We start from the raw sequence: 24330 nt of genomic DNA on the forward strand, positions 1-24330 counted from the left end.
CTGTGAGAAGGACAGCTGAGCAGTGATAAAGAAGAGCAAAACGTATGCTGGGCGGCATCAGGAAAAGGCTTTCAACTCCCACTAGGAAGATAAAGCTGACCATGACACATTGGTACATGCAATACACACATTAGAAACCATACGAACACAACCCACACCCCAATGACAGACAAAGGGACACACCATGTCACAGGTTTTAACAGTAAACCGAAAAAATATAGTGACAGTACACATGGTCTGTTGCGAATGTGTGGAGATTGGCCTGGGTTATTTTCCCAGTCTGGCCCTGCATTATTCTATACCTTTGTAATTGTTAACGAATCCAATGAAAGACATACCCCGGCGATGCGTTAGACTCTCTGAATACTTTCCCTACCCTGTCAGTGGCTCTCCCAAAGCGCTCCCAATGAATGACACAAATATATAGCTAGTTTTAAAATAATAAAATAGAAAGATAATAAATTGAACTAAAATATAGAAGCTGGGCACTGTTTTTTGCAAACATTAATTAAACAGGAGTATTTTCAGTGCATTTATTGGGGACTATTTTCAGCTGCGGAGTAAAACACATTTGAAGTTCTAGAGTATTTGCAACACTGTTTACATGTTTATGTGAGATTGAGTCAAATAAACTACAGTGACCATGTTAATCGTTGCAGAGGAGGATGACACCCAATGCACCGGTGTCAATAATTTACTGGGTTGAAGCAGTAGATTCTGGGCTCTGATTTAGACATCTCCCTAAACCATAAACACAGTTGATCATGGCTCAGTGAAGATGTTTCATTCCAATATTGTTGATTCAGGATGCAGACAACTGTCTGTCCCACAGGGGGTGTCCAGTACATGAGGAGGACATTTCCTGTGTTCTCTGGCAATCAGTCCACCCCCTCACATCCTTCCACCCCCGTGTTTGCCAAAACCACTCCACTACTCCTCTAGCCACTACCCACACAGCCAGCCTCTGACTGATGGATGCGCAAGCAGATAGAGTATTTTATCCTGCTATACGATACACTTGTGATCTCCATCCACCGCACCAGCTCAAACATGTTGAGAGAAATACGCCGATGAATCTGCCAGACTATATGAAGATGAGCTATACGAGAGGCCGTTACTTTCTCAAAATGGAGATATGTTTGATTTACTGTAAAAGAGGAAGATTGACGCAGATCATTCTGAAATGTTAAATATTTAAGAGCTGCAGGCCTCTGACAAATAGAAGGGAGGAAGGAGAGGAGAGATGATGGGGGAGGAGGACTGAAATATGAGAAAGATGAGGAAAGGAGAGGGTAGAATGATATAATACGCCATCCTTCTAATTTCAGTGTAGTATTCATTACATATTTATGTCATGGTGCAATCATTATGTATGTGTGCGCAGTGCAGCCAGTGATCATACATATTACCTCTCACTTCCACCTTAATTGCACACGGCCAAGAAAGGGTGGGCTCATATCAATAATTCTTATACATCAAAGCAAATATTCTGGCTTTTCAAATGATTTGCTTGAACGCTCTCTGAGTGTTGGATGAATGTCTTTATGTATGTAAGTGTGTCTGGGATATGCTATTATGACTGCTTCTTTCATTAGCAGAGCCTGTGTGCAGCATGGGGCCTTGTCTTTAGGCCATGTGTATGTATAGCTGTGTTTCTGTGTGCATGTTCATGTGTGTCCCCTTGCCTCCCTATCGATTTTCATTACAACCCCTATCAACGTCCAATTTATTAGATATCATGTTTTAACTTGTAGCATGTTGCACTTCAGATGAATGCGATTACGATGCTGTTGTGTGTGTATGTGAGGGGCATTTGACAAATTATTTACGTTATTTGAAGTTTATGTACCCTGACTGATACGATTTTTAAACCATTATAAAATAACTGTGGGCCCAGCTGGTAGCAGAATGAGAATGAGAAAACACAGCAAATCATAGATGGTGACGATAAAGAAATGATGAGTACATTATGATCACATTTTGCTTTTGTGACTACAGTGAATAGCAATCCTAGTTCAAAGATACAAACCAGGGACGTTGCAATAACATCGGATGCAGAGTAGACCACTAAGGCAATGTGTTGTTTTTCAGTGTGAAGTAAAATCAATACAACCTGAATGGGCACATTGGTGAAAGACTTCTAAATTGCTGGACATATGAAGTACAATTGCACTTCGAGATGTGATCAGGATGTAGTTAAAGTTGTATATCAGAGAAGTTAATAACCTACAAATGGCACCATTAGAAAACATACAAAAAATACAAAGGCTAATTTTAGACAAACAGCCATACTTCATGATCACAATAAGCCGGGAGTTTTTGTATGAGGGAATTAACATAGTTGTGCACAAACCTCACCTAATTGTGTCCCTGTCACTGGTAATTCTCTTTTCGTTGGGGAAAGCCCTCTTTGACCTGAGTGAGTGTCATCGCCTCATTTGTGGCAAAGAGTCATCAACATCTAATTACAACATCTAATAACACTTGATTGGCTGATTAAACTACATGCATAACTTAACTTTATGACCTCTCTTGCTCTCTTTTCTGTCTTCAGTAAGATTAGTACCACGCACACACACACACACACACACACACACACACACACACCTCAGAACACATGTATGGTGGAATTTACTGCACTGTAACACCATTGTCTCTCATATTAATACAGTAGCACCATTATAGTAAGAATTAACACACGCACACACACACACAGGCACTAATACTTGCATTTCCAGCCACTGCTCATAGGTTTTTGCCATGAACTATTTCTTATGAGCCATTAACTAATCTGATAGCAGTGTGTGTGACTGACAGTGTGCATGTGTACATGTCAGTGAATATACATATGTATGCCTGTGCATCACATTCCAAAGAAGGCCGAACGAGAGACAGGTTCTATATGTCAAAATGTCTTCCTATGATTGAAAACATGGGACATCTCTTGTGTGATGTGAATCTGGTGTCAGTCCTGTCAGAGAAGTTTTATATTGTATGCTGCTACAACCACGGATGTGTTAAATAGAACAGGATACCATGATCAAAGATGGTACCCTGCTCATTTCTATAATAGTTGCTCACTGGGCTCACATGCCAAAAAAAGCCTCCACTGGCTGACTTCCTGTTAGCTCCCACACATGAATGGAATAAAATGATTTAATCATACTGCTCTTCTAGATTTTCCAAATGTTATGAGACCGAATAGATCATATTATAATAATATAAAATAATAATTTTGTGAGGGGTTGTGACCCCTTTCGAAAAATGTATTCAGTGTTTTATTCAGTCATTCCTTTTCCTATGGTGTATAGGAAAAATGCTTTATGGGCCGATATCAATAGCGATGTCCTTCATTTGTAGTCATCGCCATTACTAAGCTCATCTTCGAAAGGTCCTGAGATGATGAGATCTACTGGGAGGAACAACAAACTTTGTGGGTTAATGACCACAGTACTACCTCTTTATGCAATTCTCTACTTCCTGTCCTTTTGTGCCATCTTTATTCATCTCTTTGATTAATCATCTAACCTTCGATGTGACGTAGTTGGGACGTCAAGAGAAAGCAGCGTGAGGCTGTACCAAGCCCTGGTCCTTAACATCATGAGACCCCAACACTGAGATCATAACCAGTGTTGTGTTTATCTCACCAGTTTGCCATTGTTGTCATAGTTTTTTTTCAAACATCCTATGGCACTGACAAACAAGGACAGACTTTCATTCAGTCTGTTTAACTTGTGGCCATCACACAGAGCAGCTGCTCAAGCATGCAATCCACATGGAACAATGTGATAGCCTGGCAATGTTCCTGATTTTATTATGTTTTTACGCCTGGCTGTCTGCCTGATTTATGGAAACTGGCATATGGTTTAAGGAGTGGTGTGGAGACGCGAAATAGACCCTCTAATGTGTTCCTTACAACTCTGAGACCTGAATTATTGTTTCCTCTGTGAATCCTTCAGATCCCGTGTCCTGAAACAATGTATTTATTAAGATTGTATCTACAGCCCGTTAAGGTGGATTCTAGTTCACTCCTCGAAGGGGAATGCAGAAAATGTGTCTCAAGTGACCATTGGTAATTGGATTTAGCTTCCCTAGTCGGAAACTGGGAGTATTGCTGTTAAAGAGAAAGAAATATGAATTTTCTTTGAGCTGCTTAGCTAGAGAAGTGGTTTGTTGGTACCTCGTCTTGGGTTTTTGACTACAAAAACAACAACAACTCAGAGTTGTTGTGGGCAATATCAACTGTATCTTAAGGTGTGTCAACGTACAGGTTTAAGAATATTACAAATCTGACTGGGTGGTCCCTGATGGTCATGGACTCATACTACACCCCTGATCACCTCTGAATGTGACACCAGAGGTTTGGTCAGACCAGTTTATTAAGAGGGGTCACTGGTGGCAGTGGAGGATGTAAAGTACAATTTATTCCTGTTGTTCCTTGCTGCTCATTTGTTGGCTGACGTACCACTGGTTTTACAACAGCTAGTGAAACTAACAACCACCAGATTTAGTAAGGGGCTGCAGCCACCCCCGGCCCTTCTATAGACGCACTTCTAGATAACTATTCAAATCTGTCCTCTTGTAATCTGCTCTGACACCAAATATGCATTTAAGTGCAAATTATGAATGCCTTTGCTGTTTTCTTAGCATTTCCTAGATTTAAATCGAAATATTGTGGAAGTACTTTTTATTAACTGAGTGTGTTTTATATATCATCATGAAATCAGTTTTTTAAATTTATTATTTTACGTCCCATAATGTATTTATTATTCTTAAGTTTGCTGTTTTATTGTACATTATTGTTATTCAGTAGCTTGCTATATTGTACTTTTTTAATTTTTTTTATTACATTTTCTCAAAGGGACAGTGTGTAGGATTTGCTGGCATCTAGCAGCGTGGTTGCAGATCGCAACCAACTGAATAGCCCTCCGCTCACTCTTTCCTTTCCAAGACTGTGGTAACGTGAGCCACCGAGTGCAGAACAGTGGTAATGTTGTCCTAACCATAATAACACTACTTTAGGAGCAACGGAAGTCAGACGGCGGCTGGCAGTACCATGTTTATGCACTCTGTGGCTCACGTTACGGCAGTTTCACAAGCGTATGATGGTTTTCAGGCAACGTAAAAAAAACGCAAACGGACACACAAAGATTCTTAGTTTCGGGTGAATATATACAAATGAAAACATAGTTATGAATTTTGTATTTTCTGCTTATAGATCCTCAGAAATGCTACACACTGGCCCTTTAATTAAGTTACAAATGTTTATTTATTCTTGAAAGTGAAACCTGCATCTCAATAGGGTTTACTCCATTAAGTAAATGTTCCAGTGCTCTTTGTTTTGCCACAGCTACGAGTTCTGTTGTTTGTTAGTCTGTGGTGGACATACAGCCAGACATATTAGACGAGAGGATGTAGTCCTCCAAAGGGACTTGTATCTACATTGTCCGTATTTACCTCATTTACCCTCCACTGCATCATTTTGGTTTACTTTACAAAATCAAATCACATAACAGTGATGAGTATTACTGCATTTACTTGTGTGTGTGTGTGTGTGTGTGTGTGTGTGTGTGTGTGTGTGTGTGTGTGTGTGTGTGTGTGTGTGTGTGTGTGTGTGTGTGTGTGTGTGTTTTGGAGAAAGGAATGATTATTAGATCAGCGGGTCAGTTGAGGCTAAATCACAGAAAAAATGAATGCCCGCTTAAACTACACACACACACAAACACAAGCAGGAATGGATAACTTCCTACACACTCCTACTCCTAAATACTGTAGATGCCACCCACCTTCCTTCAATCTTCCTTCTGCTGCTGTGTGGACTGTGTGATTACCTCTGAGGAAAAAGCATCTACACATAGATTATCAAGTATGTAGCAGTGGACAAAAATACAACCATCACTGCCCTGTTCCCGACATTGCCTACATTTCCCCCTGTAATCAATAAGCTGGTACATATCCTCAGTCATCAGGAAACCACCTTGAGTCCTGTGATAGCTTCAAATGTCCAAATGTTGCTGTTAACTGTAAAACGATTCTGTTTGAACATAGACACACTTGAGATTCATATTTCATGCACTCTTTCTGTCACAGTCATATACTCCTGTTTTGACCAAGGCAGAGAGCGGGCTCATGTATCATTGTCATTTATATCAAACCCTTTGACTGCGGATAATGCATAATTATGACAAATGACTAATGATGGTGTTATGGAGCCTGCATATCATATGTATTCACATCTGTTTAATCAAAGCTGGAGAGAGCAACGATTTCAGATTGTTGCGTCCCTCTGTGTGGCCATGAGAGTAATTTCTTGGGGAAGACGTGCTCATGAATAAATACGTTGTCTTTGCGTGTATGTCTTCAGCCGACATAAACCTATCGTCATTGGTTTCTCTTCTGGTCAACTGAGCATGCCGCGTCTGTGTCCGCCTGATTTGTCTCCCCGTCTCTTCTAATGAGCATATCAAATACATATCTGTCTCTGTGACCTGCAAAATGGGAGAACCAAAGTCCTTTTGAGTGTCTTTACAACTAATTGTTAGAAAGAGGTGGACGCATTGCGAAGAGATACGGTCGCGATGACAGTAAAGAGTAACATTTTCACAGTACAGAAAGGTGTTGAGTAAAACATATCAGCATCTCCACAGTTCTTCATCAAACTTGCACAACTGTTATAAAATGATGGTGCTAGGGCACTGAATACAACCTGGCAACTATGATTGACTTTCTTCTACCATTTTACACAGCTGTGCATTCCCTGTGTCCAATTTTCAAATGAATCAAAAAGAGATTATGTCCATTCCAATGAGTTGGTTAACTGAAGTAATCAAAACTGTAATCACTTGTGCTGTGGCTCAATACAGGCATGCAGCCATGTCCAATAACACAAAGATCTCCATCAGCACACGCTGTCTTTCCTCCAGGTCAGCCCGCCTGTGATCAGAAATTTCAATTTCACGTTTGCTGTGTTGATTAGAGAATTGAGTCAATTATGGGTGACAACATGAGATTGAACGGCGCAATCCATATTGTGTGTGCTCAAGAGCACAGAATACAGCCTCCATTATCATTTCCTCGTTTCAATGTCGGGTTCGAGAAATTACAGGGTTTGAAGGGAACGATGCAAAAAATATTAACTAAGAACTAAGAATAGGATAAGTTTAAATGGTTATCCGTAATACTTCCTTCGAGTGACGTCACTGATTAGTACATGTCCAGCCATGTTTTCCAGATTGTGCAGTTTTAACGCTTGAGTTTTGCTGACATCAGCTTTACTTCCTTGTAACGGAATATTAATGTATTAATATTAATAATAATTCAAAATAAATACATTACATTACAGTCATTTAGCAGACGCTTTTATCCAAAGCGACTTACAATTCAGATTCTATCACATTTCTACACCGTAGGCACAACTACGGGAGCTATTTTGGGGTTAAGTGTCTTGCTCAAGGACACATCGACATGAGACTAGTAGAGCCGGAGCCGGGGATCGAACCGCCGATCCTCTGAATACATTTTGTTTTCACCTAACCCAATTAAAACCCAATACGTAGATTAATACTGATCCTTTCCTTTGCCATACACTCTGCTTGCATATCAAAATGACCATAAACCCTTGTTATTACTACAAATAAGGAAATAGTTCATGTTTTATATGTTTTAACGGTTGTGTTAAAAATCATAACTTTATTGTGTTTGCCAAAAAGCCACTCACAGACAAAGAAATGTTATTATATAGTGATGTTACTTATGTTTGGGCCAGTTAGACCCTAGAAAGGTCCATGTTAGAAATCTTAACATATAGTTAATAATAACAGAAATCCAAATAGGCTCATTTGGGAGGGTGTTAAAACACCAATCATAGATTCTGAACATACAATTTTCCATTGTATTTAACAGTGTTTTACAGTAGCGACTGGTAAAACATGTTCTCAGTTAGAGATTATGTTGATAAGTAATTCTTGTAAAATTAGAAAAATGAATGAAGCGTCGAGCTTGGTATATATTCTGAGCTATTACTGTAAAGAGGACATTGGGGTTAACTGAATAAATTGCCATTGCACCAAAGGTTGATCAGTTCAGTCTCTGACACAACAATCCTGAAAAATAAATAAAAAACACAAAACATCCCCAACTCAGGACAATAAAGAAAAACAGGATGATATTCAGATCCCAAACATCAAAACAACACTGCCACAACAGTACGAATCAGACACCCCAGGCTTCGGCTATAATCTGTTTTGCCTATGACTAAGGAGGCGGTTGGGTGTGTGTGATGTTTGCATTCCAACAATACATGTTTGTTCTGTTCATTTGACGGGGCCTTATGTGGCAGTGACTGACTGAGCCTAATCTTTACCGCTCATCCTTAATCTAATCCCATCAAATCGGCTATTCTAATCTGTTTTGTGAAAGCTTATTTAACTAATCGTTGCACACAGTGACAGTGCAGTGGATGAGTGAGACATTATGTGCTTGTGACTCAGCAAATGGTGCCGGCGAGGCTGTTTGTTTATAAAGGTCAGCCTTAAGACCCTGAATGAGATTAGGTCTTCTAAGCGACAGGCTACTGAGTGAATTTAGACAATCTTTCACACTTTGCTTATTTAACCTTATTTGATTGGTTGCTCACATTTGAAATCTTAGCATTAACTTATCTTGCACTAGAGAATGAAATAAATCAAGAGAGTAAAAAGGGCCAATCTGTTTTGAGAGGATGCACCCTTAAAGTCACACCCCTATCCTTCCCTAAATAAACACAACTATAAAGACCTAATGGGTTCATACCAGGAGATGACGAGAGGGTCCATTTAGAGCCCTGTAAATCAGGTTCAGCTGGCTGTTTAATTAACTTGTAAATTAATGCACCATGCTGTGTAAATTGGAGGATGATAAATATGTATGTAGCTATCTAAGAAAAGGGCAAGGACGTATCACAGACAGAACCAGATTGGGTTTGCAAGCAGCACAGTTTATGGGACAATCGCCCACCTTATTGGTATTTTATAGACAGCTGATTTGCATTTCTTATGCTTCCTGGGTGATGCAAAAAGAAAGAGTCACTGCCCCCGCTCAGTTTATGTTTATCTCCCGGTATCATGGTATTATACAAGGCAAGCTGTTATGGACTTTAAATGCGTCTCACAGGGACAATCTGTTCGTCATTTATCAGAGGTTTAAGCAACTGTAGACGGTGCAAATGTTAAATAAAGCACCACATTCTCAATATAGTCAGTCTGCAGCAGTTGTTTGTCATCAGGGGGTGTGAAAGTTCAGATCCAAGCCCACATCTGTTATGTGGGAAACCTAATATCAACAGAGAGGGAACCCTCCTCATCCTACAGGGAGACATCTGAGCCAGGAGGTTTAGGCAGCCAGTGTTGCATCTATTTATATCAATATGCCTAAATGGCACTTTAGGTAAGGCAGAGGTAAACACAGTTGCTCAAATTGTGAAAAGAAAACAAACTGCAAAGAGCACAAAATCTACTCATCACTGCCCGTCAACCAAATCTGTAAGAGGAAGGTTATTTGAGGGACGGATCACAAGAGGTCGTTGCCTGATTTGATTCTTTTCTCATGCTGGCAGAAGTCAAATCATTGCTTCAGGTGGCATAATTGACCTGCACGTGCCACGGTAATCGACCTTGCTGCTGAGAACAGGGTGGTGTGATGCTGAGCCAGCACTGTGGGATCTGAAGGAAAATGGGGATATAAAGTGGGGGGTGTTGTGTATGTGTGTGTGTGTGTGTGTGTGTGTGTGTGTGTGTGTGTGTGTGTGAGGTGGGGGTAGTTTTCAACATGTTATCATCGTGGGACATGCAACTATTAATAAGTGGCAGAGCAGTGATATGACTGATTATTGACAGACAATGTGCTGGGCAGTGTAGATTAATCCCCAATTAATTACGGTTCATGATTCAGTTTCAATGGCAGCCTCTACATTTACTGTCTACACGTCAGGACACACTGAACGGCCTACAGCCGGTTTTCCCTCTGTGAGGAAAGGAAGAGGCGACCTCATTTCCTCAGGAAGTAGAAGGCTATTGGCTGCCAGTTACACACTCTCATCACTGCTGCACCACGGTACCCAGCTGGCTCCAGCATTTCATCATTACGCACGTTGACGCAATCAAGATCAGGAGAATTTTTTTGCATCATCATGTTTTTTTTTTTTACGATAACCATATTTGAGTCATTCCTCTGTTTCACTGACAGGGGGAGGTCTATTTCTTGTAGATTAAGCGTTAACCTACTGTAACCGTAAATATTTTGAGCACATATCATGCTGAATTATAGGTGTCGCACCGTCATCGGAAACGGACGGTAGCCGAGTTTCTTTCGAGCTCCAGGCAAACATGATTAAAGCAGTGGGTGACTGCGTATACGCAATAAATCACACTGAATTAGATCAGCTCTTCCCCGATTATTGTCCGTTTAACTGATGATATTCTTGCTGGGCGATGCTTGTTCACTAGTTGGGGAGGACTGGAAGGACTCCCTCTACAGAAATGTTAAATATATATGGTCCAAAGGTTGTGAAAACGCTAGGAATAAGAATAAACTATATGGGAATCAAATGTATTGTCTTTTATTTTGGTGTCCAAATAAAAGACGCGATATTTGATACATTAAGTACAAAAGCACAATAAAAACTCAAAGTTTGAAAATAATAATAATATGCTCTGCGCATATACTCACATATACAGGTTACTATTTATTCTAATGTGTTTTGTAATTCACCTCAAATCGGTGACGCAAAAAAAAAGGCTTTTTTGACCCGGAACATTTCGTTTGGTATATTTAGATGAGCAAAAATCACAGCAGTCAAATGTTGGATCACAGGACCAGAGCTGCTATAAATAAAGTCCTGGCTGACTACGCTCAAATTAGTCGGAAGAGGGCAGAGTGATAGTAGGAGGGCTTTTTCCGTCTCTCTCACTCCAGCATTCACCCTGTTTCCACCAATAAGCCCAATGAGCCGAGTGCGCACCGCCCACTGTCGATGTGTGTATTTTTTTCTCCTCCTTTCCGTTCTTCTTTTTTTTTTTTTTTCACAACAGGACTGGATGTGTAGAACGTCACATGTTGTTCCCCCTCCTCAGTCAGGACACTAGCAGACATGTGTTATTTATTGCTCAGCTGTGGGAGAAGACGAACGCTCGCACAACCGGCTCTGGAAATAGAGGATTAAAATAAAGCGCGTTTCTTTAGCAACTCGAGGAGAGGAAGCATCGTGTCTGATAGCGAAGGACACGAGAATGGCGAGTCCGCCAAACACGGGAGATCCGGCGTCTTTGCCTAGTAATGCGAACAACAACATCAAGAAGTGCGGATATCTAAAGAAGCAGAAACACGGACACAAGCGCTATTTCGTTTTAAAAGAGCCGAGCGAAGGTTTACCTGCCCGGCTGGAGTACTACGAGAGCGAGAAGAAATGGAAAAACAAATCGGCCGCGAAGAGGGTTATTCCTCTGGACTGCTGTCTCAACATCAACAAGAGAGCGGACGCAAAACACAAATATCTTATTGCTCTTTATACCAAGGACGAGTATTTTGCCGTGGCGGCAGAAAACGAGCAGGAGCAGGAGGGCTGGTACCGGGTGCTGACGGATTTAATGGCAGAGGGGAAAGTATACGACGGCTCAGCGTCCAACTCCGCGTCCTCGCTGGTTGGCTTCGACGAGGAGAGCTACGGTGTAATAACGCCGGTTACCGCCGCCTACAAGGAGATATGGCAAGTGAATCTGAAATCCAAAGGCTTGGGACAAAGCAGACATTTGATCGGAGTGTACCGGCTCTGTCTCTCCAGCCGGACTATCAGCTTTGTCAAGCTGAACTCGGAGGTTGCCTCCGTCATTTTACAGCTGATGAATATCCGGAGGTGCGGCCATTCTGACAGCTTTTTCTTCATTGAGGTTGGTCGATCTGCAGCCACGGGTCCGGGGGAGTTTTGGATGCAGGCGGACGACTCTGTGGTGGCGCAAAATATCCACGAAACTATCTTGGAGGCGATGAAAGCCATGAAGGAGCTGTCGGAATTCCGTCCGCGCAGCAAAAGCCAGTCCTCTGGTACAAACCCCATATCTGTCCCCACACGGAGGCACCTGAACAATCTGCCCCCCAGCCAGACCGGGCTCCCCCGGCGGTCGCGCACTGACAGCATGGCCATGACCTCTCATGTGAGCAAATTTTCCTCCTGTCGAATACGCACGGCCAGCGAGGGCGATGGCACCATGGCACGCCCCATGTCAGTGACTGGCAGCCCCCTAAGCCCAGGGATCCACAGGACCCTCCTGACCAGATCTCACACCATTTCAATGCGCCCTTGTCGGACATTTGAATCTTCTTCCCTCCAGCACAGTAAGTCCATGTCTATGCCCCTGTCTCCGACCCCACCCATAGCCACCCCTAGCCTGGGGAATCTGTCCTCCTACCCAGACACTAGTGCTCCTCGCCCCTCCAGCTGCAGTGCCTCCTTCTCAGGCTCCCCCAGTGATGCAGGTTTCATATCATGTGAGGAGTATGGCTCTAGCCCTGCAGACGCACGGGACCCGAGATTGCTGCTCACCCTACGCAGCAACACACCCGAGTCTCTCAAAGCTGACACCCCCCCCTCCCGGGACGGCAGTGAGCTTGATGGCTACATGTTGATGGAGCGGCAGAATGGTTACCGCCGCTTAGCGGAGCTGGACAAGGCTTACCGAAAGCGAACGTACTCGCTCACTACCCCCCGCCAGCAGAGAGGTCCTCCCCAAGTATCTTCAGCCTCCCTGGATGAGTACACTCTTATGAGGGCCACTTACAACAGTGGAAGCCAGTCTTCTCGGAGGTGTCACACTGCCTCCCCTAAAGGCGTGCATCCTGAGGATTTCAGGGATGTTCAGATCAGTGTTAGCGGTCACCAAGGTGACAGTGGCTATATGCCCATGATGCCAGGTGTGACACCACAGACATCATGGTCCAAGCATGGCCTCTATATGCCCATGAGCCCCATGTGTGTTTCCGCACCAAAGCAGATCATCAACCCGCGTTCACACTCTTCAGCGGGGCTGGCCCCACACACAGACTCCCCTGGGAGTGTTTCTCTGGAGGACAGCGGCTATATGCGGATGTGGTGCGGAACCAAGATGTCGGTGGAGAGCACTGATGGAAAGCTCACCAACGGAGAGTACCTGAACATGTCTCCTGTTGACTCGCTGGTGTCTCCCACACCCTCAGACTACATCCTCAGTCCTCCAGGCGGAGATCCCCACCCCCAGCAACATCACAAACAGCCTTATTCTTACAGCTCTCTACCACGCTCACTAAAAGGCCAGTTGCAGCGCAATGGGTCCACAGACAAAGACCAGTATGTGGTGATGTGTTTACAAAGACAGCGGATAGAAGAGGAGTCCAACTACTGTCCTGTCACTCCAGGGGACTCTGTGGCCAGCAGCTCTCCGGTGGCACCAAGCACCCATTCCTCTGCCCTATCTCCTCTCAGAGTGGCTCGGGTAGACGGAGGTCTGGGACACCGGAGTCGGGTGTGTCGGCCCACCCGCCTGGCTCTGGAATCCCTCAGAACACTACCATGTATGAGCGAACACCCGCTTCCCTCAGAGCCACGCAGCCCTGGAGAGTACATAAAGATAGACTTTAGTAGTGCTACTCACAACCTGCTGGCGTCCACAGTGTCAGCGAGCTCTGAGTCTTCTGTGAGTTTAATGTGTGCAGAGAAGGGATTGCTTCCGTTCGCAGACTATGCTAATATTGACATCAGCTCCCCGGGTCACCTTGGCTCACACCAACCCAGGGGTTCCCCCACTGCAGGGTGCCTAAGCCAAACGCCTGAAGTCTTGACTTGCCCTAGTCTGGTGAACGCCCAAGAAGAAGAGAAAAAAAGCACAGAGAGACAGGCAGAGAAGAGGGGGATGGTAGAGGAATATCCTCTCCAACAGCAGGTGAGCCTGGTGTGTCAGCCTGCTCCAGTCAAGGATGACTACACTGAGATGACTTTCAGTCCACCTGCTCCTCTACCTGCTCTCTGCACCACTGATGATGTTCCCCTCCCCACCAGCCCCACTGCCTGTGTCCAGAGACTCAGCCTCGAGAGCAGCATTGTGAATGGGGTGCCCCCTGTGCAAGTGGACTCATTTCTCCTGGGGGGTCCTTCGTTATCTCTCCCCCTTGTGGATCCACACAGAGGGGCCAAAGTGATCCGGGCTGACCCTCAGGGGCGGCGGCGGCACAGCTCTGAGACCTTCTCCTCCACCACCACTGTCACCCCAGTGTGCCCATCCTTTGCTCATGACACCAAACGGCACAGCTCTGCCTCTGTGGAGAACGTATCCCACACTGTTTGCAGCTCCGAGGGTTCTGACGAGGACTACGGCAGCAACAGCCCCATGTGCAGGGAGATGTCAGCTGGTTATCAAAATGGACTGAACTACATTGCCTTAAACTTGATGGAGGGAAACCTTGGAGGATGCAGGTTAGGGGGCTGCGATGGACTCTTGAGGTTCAAGACGACAGCCTGTGGCTGCAAGGGGGGCATGAATGGGTTCAACACCAGCCCCTACGCCAGCATGGGATTCAAGGAGACTGCCACTGCTGTGAAAGGTGAGTGTTTCCATATATGCCAAACAAATTCATTCATTTAGCAGGCTTTCATTCATGAAGGGAGTGGTGTCAGGGCTTAGGAGTAGGATAGAGATCCGCCTCAGGGCTACAATCCTCTGCAGAGATAGGCTGCCCTTCTGAGCTAAATTTTATTCAAAGTTGATAACTGGTTCTTTTTTTTTTAAAGAACATGCAGAGAAAAAACAGCTTTATGTGTGTCTGCAGTTTAGCCCACGTGTTTAACACGGACTATGGATTTAACCCACTGACTACATACATACATTATTTGAACCGTGCCCTTTTATATTAGTTTAATTATCACACGTCTTACTGCTGTTCAAATCAGAGGGAAACTGGCCACAATTATGATAGTGTTATAGTGTATAGGCTAATGAAATGACAGTTATGCCCGTTTTACATGAACAGTGGTTAGGCTACATACATGTTGTGTGTTAGAACAGCATATTTGAGTCTGAAAGGCCACGGCAGCAGAGTGAAGTAAAGTTGTTTTGAGCATTGCTGTTGGGTGGAGGCTGCGATGTTTAGATAGGGTTAGTCACCTACTCGTCACACCCAGGACACATTGACGAATCTCAAGGCTGGTCGACACTGTTTGCATGGTCTTTGATCCGTGTCAAACTGCACAGATATTAGAGATATTGGAGCAGAAAGCACTGGAGAACAAGGATGTGTCCTTCCAAATAAAAGCTGATCTCCTTGAAGAGAAACAGAAAAGTGTATTTCAATTCTGGATTCGCTTTGGAATTGAATGGATTTTTATTTTGAAAGGCCGGACTTGTTATACTTTATCCCGGCTCGCTTGATACTGCTGTTGTGTGTTTTGTGTGAATGGTCTGCTCTGGTCTCCCCTCAGTGACGCAGTTTTATTCCACGTCAGTATTTCAAAAAACAACTTGTCTGATCCAGTGACGCATGCAGCACGACACATGATGCGCACATGAAAGTAGCTAAAACGGGCAGAGAATAGGCTACGTCTTTATTTTCCATTGTATAACTGTCGATTGTATCTTTTATAAGAAGACAATTGAAATCCTTATGATGAAGTGTCTTTGTGGGAAGGAGCAGTTACCATCAAAACATTGCCTTTCCCATTATTTTCTTCACCGTTGCGTCAGTGGCTTTTCATGCATCTCTAGATGGTGGGGGTGATTTTCCGGGACATGTCAGACGTTGCTGTTGTTGGAACAGAAAATACACTGTGTTGGGATCATCGTGAGTCAGAAGGGCAGTGTTCCTGATGGTGAAATACAAGAGTTTAATTGGCGTTTGTGGTTTCACAACCACCTTTGTCTCTGTCTCTGTCGGCTCTCATGCTCTGAGTGCAGTCAGCGTGGGGCTTGGTGCAAGTCATCGTGTTCCCCAGAAAAACAAGTGAGTCAGTTGTTTATCAATTGTCAGGTACTGGGTTTCAGGACTGGAATGTGGGCAGTGTGCAAAGGTTGCTGGGAGAGGTGAATGCTCCCTTGTTTTTCTAACCTGGTGGGATGGACTCAGAGAGGAGGGCGCGGGGGGGGGGGGGGGGGGGGGTTTAGAGGATTCTTTTTTTTCTTTTCTTTTTTTTTACTGTGAGCAACTTCACAAACACCCTGAAGAAAACGTTTCACACAGAAAGGGGGCACTGACTAATGCTTCGTACAAACACATATGGCTTGTACTTGCACACACACACGTATTTGTGAACCCTCACACTCATTGAGGTCCAGTTACAGGGCTGAAATATTGAATTTGTGTACCACAATGGAGACGTTTCTCCAAGGTTACAAGAGCAGGGGAGGAGGAGAGAGGGAGCTGAGGAACAATGGTGAAAGATGCATGACTTGTTTTGTTTTTCATGTACAACAAAGTAGACAATTGAGCTGTCTGGAGGGGGAGAGAGTGAGGGGGAGGAGTAAGAAGGAAAGGAAGAAAAGAAACGCAGAAAGAGATAAAGATCATTCCGGTGAGAGTTGGCCTTTGCTACTGTATTTCGGTTACATAAGCCCTTCCTAACAAACAAATATCCTTGTACATAATAGTGAATGACTCTGCTCTCTGATCAGGGATGTGACCAGTGTGGCATGTCATTGATACTCTCATCAAAACACAAATGCACTTCTGTTGCTCGTGTGTGTGAGAGGAAAAAGAGGGCATGACTGTTTACTACAAGATGGCAGACTTTACCACATTCTCTTCTTCTCACTGACTGAACTATAGTTCCATGCAGTGCATCAGTTTGAAATGGGAACATTAGGAAGTCAAATCCCCTGTCCTTATTTCACATCTGAAGTTTTTGGGGAGAGACGGAGAAGAAAGGGAGACATCGCTCCATCCTGCCCGTCTGTTTGTGGAGGTTTTTTTTATGGCTCACCGAGGAATAGTTGAGTCCGTTAGTTGAGAGGTTACACTGTTGTTGTTTGGGTTTTGGCCCTGACATGGCGGTCCGGGGGGGGGGGGTGATGGGGCAGAGGAGAGAGGAGGGGGGGGGGCTGTTTAGCTTTCAGTGCACGCCTTCTGGCCCTGTCCACAATGTCAGTTACTTGACCTTTGAACTAGCGCTGTGTGTGTGAGAGACTCTGAGCGGGGGGGAGGATATTGTCATAGGGGCTTGTCCAGAAATCCACACATCGCCATCTCTGTGGCAAAAGCCAAACAGGGAGGCGTGTGTGCTATTTTTTTTTTTACAACTTCTTACTCCCATTCTCTGGCTGTCTTCATCGCACCGCTCCTTTTAGAGTAAATCTCTCAAGCCACTTCTCTTTTCTCCATTAAAGCCGCTTTATCATCCTCCTATCGCCTTCTTTTCCCACCCCGGTCCTCGTCTATCGAATGTATCTCTCTCTGGCTAAACGGTGCAGACAGGGGATGAGACTGACTCACACTCTCCATGCCTTTCATTTGTGGGCCCAGACTGCCTCTGGCCACCACCACCCAAACACACACTCATTCCCACTTTGTCTGTGTGTCTTCCTCTCCTGTGTGTGTGCACATATACGCAGCCATCAGCAGATGGCGGAGGGGCGGTGGGTGTAGGGGGGGTCAGGGGGTTTTGCACCTGCCCTGCCAAGCAGTGCTCACTGGTTATCAGGCCCTTCAGAGGAGAGTGACAATACGCTAATGACTGGCCACCATCTGCCACAACAACAACAGGGAGAAAGTGGGGGTGTGGCAAGGCAGTTTCAAGAACCCCCCCCCCCCCCACACACACACACACACACACACGCACACAGACACACCTTCTCCACACTTGTGTTTTTCCTGTTGTTAACTGACCTCAGTGGGCATTGGCTTTTCACACAAGAGGCCATTAACTGTGCATTAAACAATTAGCTAATCATACCTGATCAGAGACACTAACGAGGCTCTCACTCCTCTTGCTGCTTGGTTTATCTCGCACTGCCAACAACAATAACACACAATTAATATCCAACTGGTTAGAAGGATTGATTTGAAGTGTTAAGAGCTCATTGCTCCGATTGATGGAAAATCAGCAGCTTATTTTGATGACCGATTTATCGTTTTTCAAACAAAAATTCCAAACTTTCTCTGGTTCCAGCTTCACTAATTTGAGGATATAGACTAAATCATTTGTCAAATGATGAATGGTAAATGAAAATAATAGCTATAGTTGTAGCCGTCGAAATGTCTTTTGTTGTGAATCAGGAGCTGGCAGCTAAAAAATAACCTTTTTTTTTTTTTTTAATGCAAGAGGGAACCGAAGAAACATGTTTGTCTTTCAGGTTTGATCTTTGACAGAAAAGCTCCATATATACAGTATGTAGTGTAGAAAGTACACTTCTCTAGTTAAATAATAGGGTTAGGTTTTATTTGTGCAGCCCATTAGCCTGCCGAGAACAATTACCTTGATTATTTGATTGCATTTTCAGGAACATTCAGTCTTTGTCCTCACCTGTTTTGTACACGCCTCCCCTACAGGTACACACACACACACACACACACACACACACACAGCGCTCCTGGCCGTCTGATACATAACTCTTTGAGTAAAGTAGGGCGGGATGTTCCAGTCCTCGATGAAAAAAAAAAAAAAAAAAAAAGTCAACCATCCACATCCTCAATTTAGCTTTGAGTTAAGAAGGATTACATTCACTTCAGGATTAAACATTGTTGAGTGGCTTGTTTTGTCTAGAGGATGAGGAAGAGATGGAGCTTCTGTGTGTGACATGAGTGCACATGTCATATAGTACTTACACACAACAGGTCCACTGGCTTCAGGCCGATTTTGAAGTTTTTCATTCATGAATAGTCCAGCACATCATAAACTCTTTTCTATCTCTCTGGACCCTGATACTGTATTAATCCTCCATAGAGGTGTATAATATAGTTAAGCATAGGATTAGCTCTCAACTGGGAGGATTTGCTGCTTTTCTTGGTCATGATGATCGTATATTAAAAATCGTAGGGTTTTACCCTGTTGGTTAGACTAAACAATCACAATTATATGACTTTTTATACACCAAATGCTTTTGTAATTAATCAGGAAAAAATGAAAATAACCAGTTGTCGGTTGCAACCTTTCGTTGTTTATCAGTGCAAAAATATTTAAAAATGAGATAAGATTTAAAGGATTATCTGGAATATGGATGAGTCAGCAGGATAGCAGAGTCAACAGTGGTTGTTGTTTTTGTTTTGCTGGTTCAGCCAGAGGTGTGGGAGGTCAGAGGTGAAGAGTTAGTCAGTGTTGGTTCGTAGGAGTGCTGCTATAGATCAGGGAGGAGCCAGCAGGAATGTAAACAGAGCACATCTGAGCCTGCTGATCTGTAGGAGGAAACCTGCTCGCAACATCACTTTTGTTGCTGGCAGGAGCTCATTCTTATGGCTGATGATCCTCCTCCTTTGTTGCTGCTCAGAAATACAGTTGGAGAAGTTTCCCCATAAGCTCATTAATTTACAATGCGGAACTACTCGAGCAGGTGATAATGCATCAGCAGACATGGGGACGTGTTTACTCTGCCTCTGAAGCACCAGAGAGGCTGTGAATACATGCCTGTGTGTGCGTCCTAGTCCTCAATGGAGCATGGCTAAATTTAGCCTGTGAGATCTAAATAAATAATGAACAGAGCTTCAATGTGTGTGTGTGTGTGTGTGTGTGTGTGTGTGTGTGTGTGTGTGTGTGTGTGTGTGTGTGTGTGTGTGTGTGTGTGTGTGTGTGTGTGTGTGTGTGTGTGTGTGTGTGTGTGTGTGTGTGTGTGTGTGTTGGGACCACAGACGTGGATTGCTGGGGGGGGGGGGAGGGGGGCCGGAGGGGTGTGTGCTCCAAAAAGAGGAGGGGGTAGAAGGCATTGGGTTCATTTCCCTGCTGGACCACTGCTCCCTTCTATAAACCCCACCTCCCCAAATCTGTCTGCCCGCCCACTCTTTTCTCCGATCGGCATGTGTTTGAACAGCAGTGTGTGTGCGGTGAGTGCCCATATGGCACATTGTCTTGTTGCACTATTGCTTGTTCATACAATAATAATAATAATATTTATATGTGCACCTGGTTGCTAGTCGAAGCCGTTGGTGATTCAGTTCTCCTTCCCGGCACATTGCAGTCATTCTCACCCAAGTGTCTTCCTCTACAGGCCAATGCCTGGCCCAGCCCCTCCAGAAACACACACACACACACACACACAGATTGTTATGGACCGGCGGTCCCATGATCTCACTGCATTCCCAGTCCTCTCTGTCAGGTTGATTCTGTTACTGTGGTTTTTCCACCTCTTCCAACCCCCAGTGTTTCTATTTTCTTCTGTCTCAATGGAGAGACAGAGCTAAGCCAGCACAGGTGGCCTCAGGAGGAAAATCAACTATTTTATCTTTCAAGTTAATTCTGTGGTTCCATATTTTTGCTTATCAGACATCCCTGAGGATCTGTGGAAATGCAATCAGTAAGTGTTGGGTCAAGTGTCTATAAAGCCCAAGTATTGACATCAGCCTCTGATTTTCCTTTACAGCGTGTATGTATAGGCCAAAGACAGAGAACAGATGTGTGTGTGTGTTTATGGAGGGAGTAGTTGAGGAGGGGGTAATAGTGAGGACTCTGAATGAAAGGTTTGTTTTAGAGAATGACCATCACATCCAGCTTTGTGAAAACAGCTCTTGTTCGTGGCTGGGGAAGAGGGAGAGGAGACGGCGAATGAGGGAAGAAATGCAGCCGTGTGTGTGTGTGTGTGTGTGTGTGTGTGTGTGTGTGTGTGTGTGTGTGCGTGTGTGTGTGTGCGTGTGTGTGTGTGTGTGTGTGTGTGTGTGTGTGTGTGTGTGTGTGTGTGTGTGTGTGTGTGTGTGTGTGTGTGTGTGTGTGTGTGTGTGTGTGTGTGTGTGTGTGTGTGTGTGTGTGTGTGTGTGTGTGTGTGTGCGTCAGCCAAGACTTCCGCTCTCATTTGATAGCTCTGCATGCAAATGAAACCTCACAAACAAGTACACCGGGGCAAGGGTCGGCACAGCTTTCCACTGGGAGAAATGTGACACTCTGAAGACCCAGAGTTTATAGTGTGTGAAAACACACAGCTGTGCTGTGTGTGGGAGTGAACCTGGCATTCTTTTGTTTATTTGACTTTAGTAGGTATGCAATCAACAATACCTGTGTGTGTGTGTTGCTGTGTGGGAGTGTTGTTGCTGTATCTTTTGCCGTCATTGGAGACTGCCCTGTGTCAGCTGCACGGTGCTAAATGCCACTCTGTTTTTCCCTTGCCGTGAAAGCACCTGCCACTTCAGTGTCTACCAGCTGAGGAATACACACACACACACGCACTCACACTCACACACACACACACACACAAAGGCAAGCCGCTTGAAGAGCACTTTTTCCTTACTTGGTAACAGAGTGGGGTATCCATTTGAACTCCCTCCCCTCCTTCTCTACTGCTCCATAATAAATCACATCTACTGTATGTACACACACTTAAATCAAGTTTCTGAGGGGAGTATTGACCAACAAATCTCATTCAGTTAGATTAAACTTCATGTCTGTAAATAACATGACAATAAACTCACTCGTGTTTTTTCTTTCTTCTTCTTTCAGAATGAAGGCTCCTCCCTCTTTTTCCTGTGAACGTAGGATTTCACTGCAGCCGAGTGATGAGGTCGCCCCAGCGACAGCTGGACCACGCGCTGCAGTCGATGTCCTTTGACCTCTTTGCCGCCTTCGATGGTCACGGGGACGGCCATCACCACGGCAACACGGACACTTGACCCTTGACCCTTGCCCCAAATCTTCCCTCCGCTTTTCTCGGCACCAAAACATGCAGGTGCTAATGCTGGCGTTGTACTAGATTACTTAACAAATAACAAGAACTTAAACCGACTATTAACTCTAACCATCGATAGGTTACTATTTATCTCTGTGCATAGGCCTGCAAAATTGTTCTGCAGTATAATGTTATTTTACTTCTTACTATTGTTATTAGTACCATTCATATACTTTCAACTGGTCTCTTGGCTTCAGCCAGTAGTTGCCAGATCCTCTCACCTGAAAACCTGTGAACCAAACCTGGAGAGCAAAGTGTGCACACACATACACGCAAAAAACCTTTTCATGCATACAGATTACATATATTTATTTATTTATTTATCATGTATGTATGCATTTAATGAAGTGTGTGTGTGTGTGTGTGTGTGTGTGTGTGTGTGTGAGAATTTGTATACGGATTGTACTGCAAAAAGAACTGACATTTATGAACATATTTAAAAATCCAAGTTAACATTTTGCTAAAAAAAAAAAAAAAAGACCTACCTCAGCAAAACCCAGGTTGGTACTAATTCACACAATATAAATATATATGAAATATTTATTTTCAGAGGTGAATGTTTTTTTTTTTTTTTTTTCCTAAATCACCAATCCAAAGCCTTACTCAAGCCATCAGCCCCAATCTGATGGACCTTTTAAGTTTGGACCTATAAACACGCATTATATCAAAGATTGAACCGATCATCTTATAGACTGAATGTTCATCAAAGCCGAAATGAGAGACGGCCTCTCTGAGATTAAGTTCTTTCCTCTCCCCATCTTACATTTGTGACAGGATTGTGTATTAAAGATCCAGAGTAATATATTTATTAATATGCCTGAAATGGAGGATTCACACGCTAACAGAATACCCAGAGGACTTCAGACATTGCATTGCGTAACCCATGCATGCAGGTGTCGCACATCCAAACATCGCAGCATGAACCAGGTCCAACTGGACCTGACCACCAGATCTGTGGCCTGTCTGAGCCCAAGTCTCGGCACCTTTATACACTTTACCTACTCAGCCACGGTTCACCTGTGATATCCTGCACACCCACACACCCTGCAGGAAGTTATGACCTGTCAGGAAAAGGGACGGAGGACATGAATGTTTGAAGTTATTTATACAAAGTAACTTGACTCAGCTCAGAATCTTAAGTTTTCTCACCTGATGCCTCTTTGCGGAGCGCTGTCACACCACATGGTCGGCTGGCAGGTGCAGGCAGCGCCGGGCAAATGTATGACGCAGTCAGACCGGCTGTTTAACGAGCCACTCGATAGCTTGAAACCACTTTGAGCTAAGAGAGAGCCAGGCGGGACACGCCAGAGCTAATGCATGGTCTTGCACTTACAAACTTTCCAGATTGTAACACCAAGACACATTGAATGTAGTACACGCTGTGTTCCGGGCTTGGGAACACACAACCCGACAAACACCCCAGCAACCGCAACAACATCAACGAAACATGCGGAGGTACTGAATCGAAACTATGACGCAGATACAAGCCTCTCCTTATTGATCTGAATTCACTGGTACTTACCCGTTGCCTATAGACTGTAAATAGTGAAAGACAAATGACATTTTAGCAAACGCTGAGAAACTTTGAGAGATGTTAAGTTAAATAACTTATGTTGTTTGTACTGTACATATTACGTGTTTGAGTGAACTTTCTGATACAACAAAAGCACTAATTAAGTTATAGGCTAACCAGTATGGTTTGGCTTAGATTTTTTTAAAAGCTGTCACGGGATGGTCTTGTTAGATGGATGCCACTATGAGGACATTTTCTAATGCTGTAATTCTGACAAAAAAAAGGATTTTAAGAGAAGTCATCAATACTTCACAAAATTAAGTCTTGTTACAACACAAATGGCATATATGCAATATTTACACTTTTGAAAATTAGTTTACAAGACGTACCAAATGTATAAATACTGTTAATAATGTTTGTTAATCCTTAAAATCTGATTTTTTTTTTTGCTGTTTGTGCATTTTTTTTCCTCTCCAAATTTGAAATGAAAACTTTTTTTTGTGTTTGTTTTTTGCTAATCAAGCCTCTTGGTGTTTTGAGCAGTGTTTTGCATTTGGATAATGTTTCAAGTTTTTATTCAGCATCTAAAGGTTACGCTATGGGCTTCTCTTGCTGTGTCTTTCATTGTGAATATTTCATATCTTGCATATTGTGATGCTACTAAGAGATGATAATTTAAACTTAGTTCATTGCTTTAGATTGTATTGATTCTTTATAGACACATGCAATAAATAATGATGTTATTTAAGAAAGCCACTCGCCTCTGTGTTTCCGTTCTCCGCCCTCTCTCCTCCGCATCACATCACAAACCAGCCCTCGCTTTTCATCTTTCATTTCAATAGGCACTCGCCGGAGCAGAGCTTTCAATTCAGTTTCCTGCCTCTTTCATTAAGAAAGCCTTCATTTGGAAAGAGAGGACATATCTAGATTCACTTTCATTTCCCATGTCCCTCCTTGTTTTTAAAG

General features: G+C 43.7%; 1 protein-coding gene across 1 annotated transcript; it reads left to right on the forward strand.

Moving 5' to 3' along the window:
* The first annotated feature begins 10967 nt into the window (after positions 1–10967).
* Positions 10968–24120, forward strand: irs2b (insulin receptor substrate 2b). The gene is made up of 2 exons (XM_076107068.1): positions 10968–14604; positions 21626–24120. Exons 1-2 carry the CDS (start codon positions 11265–11267, stop codon positions 21628–21630), a joined length of 3345 nt encoding a protein of 1114 aa, XP_075963183.1. The 5' UTR covers positions 10968–11264; the 3' UTR covers positions 21631–24120.
* Positions 24121–24330: the final 210 nt, after the last annotated feature.

Source organism: Anarhichas minor, unplaced genomic scaffold (assembly GCF_050575085.1).
Source record: "Anarhichas minor isolate MPS153535 unplaced genomic scaffold, ASM5057508v1 ptg000004l, whole genome shotgun sequence".
In the NCBI taxonomy this organism is placed as follows: domain Eukaryota; kingdom Metazoa; phylum Chordata; class Actinopteri; order Perciformes; family Anarhichadidae; genus Anarhichas; species Anarhichas minor.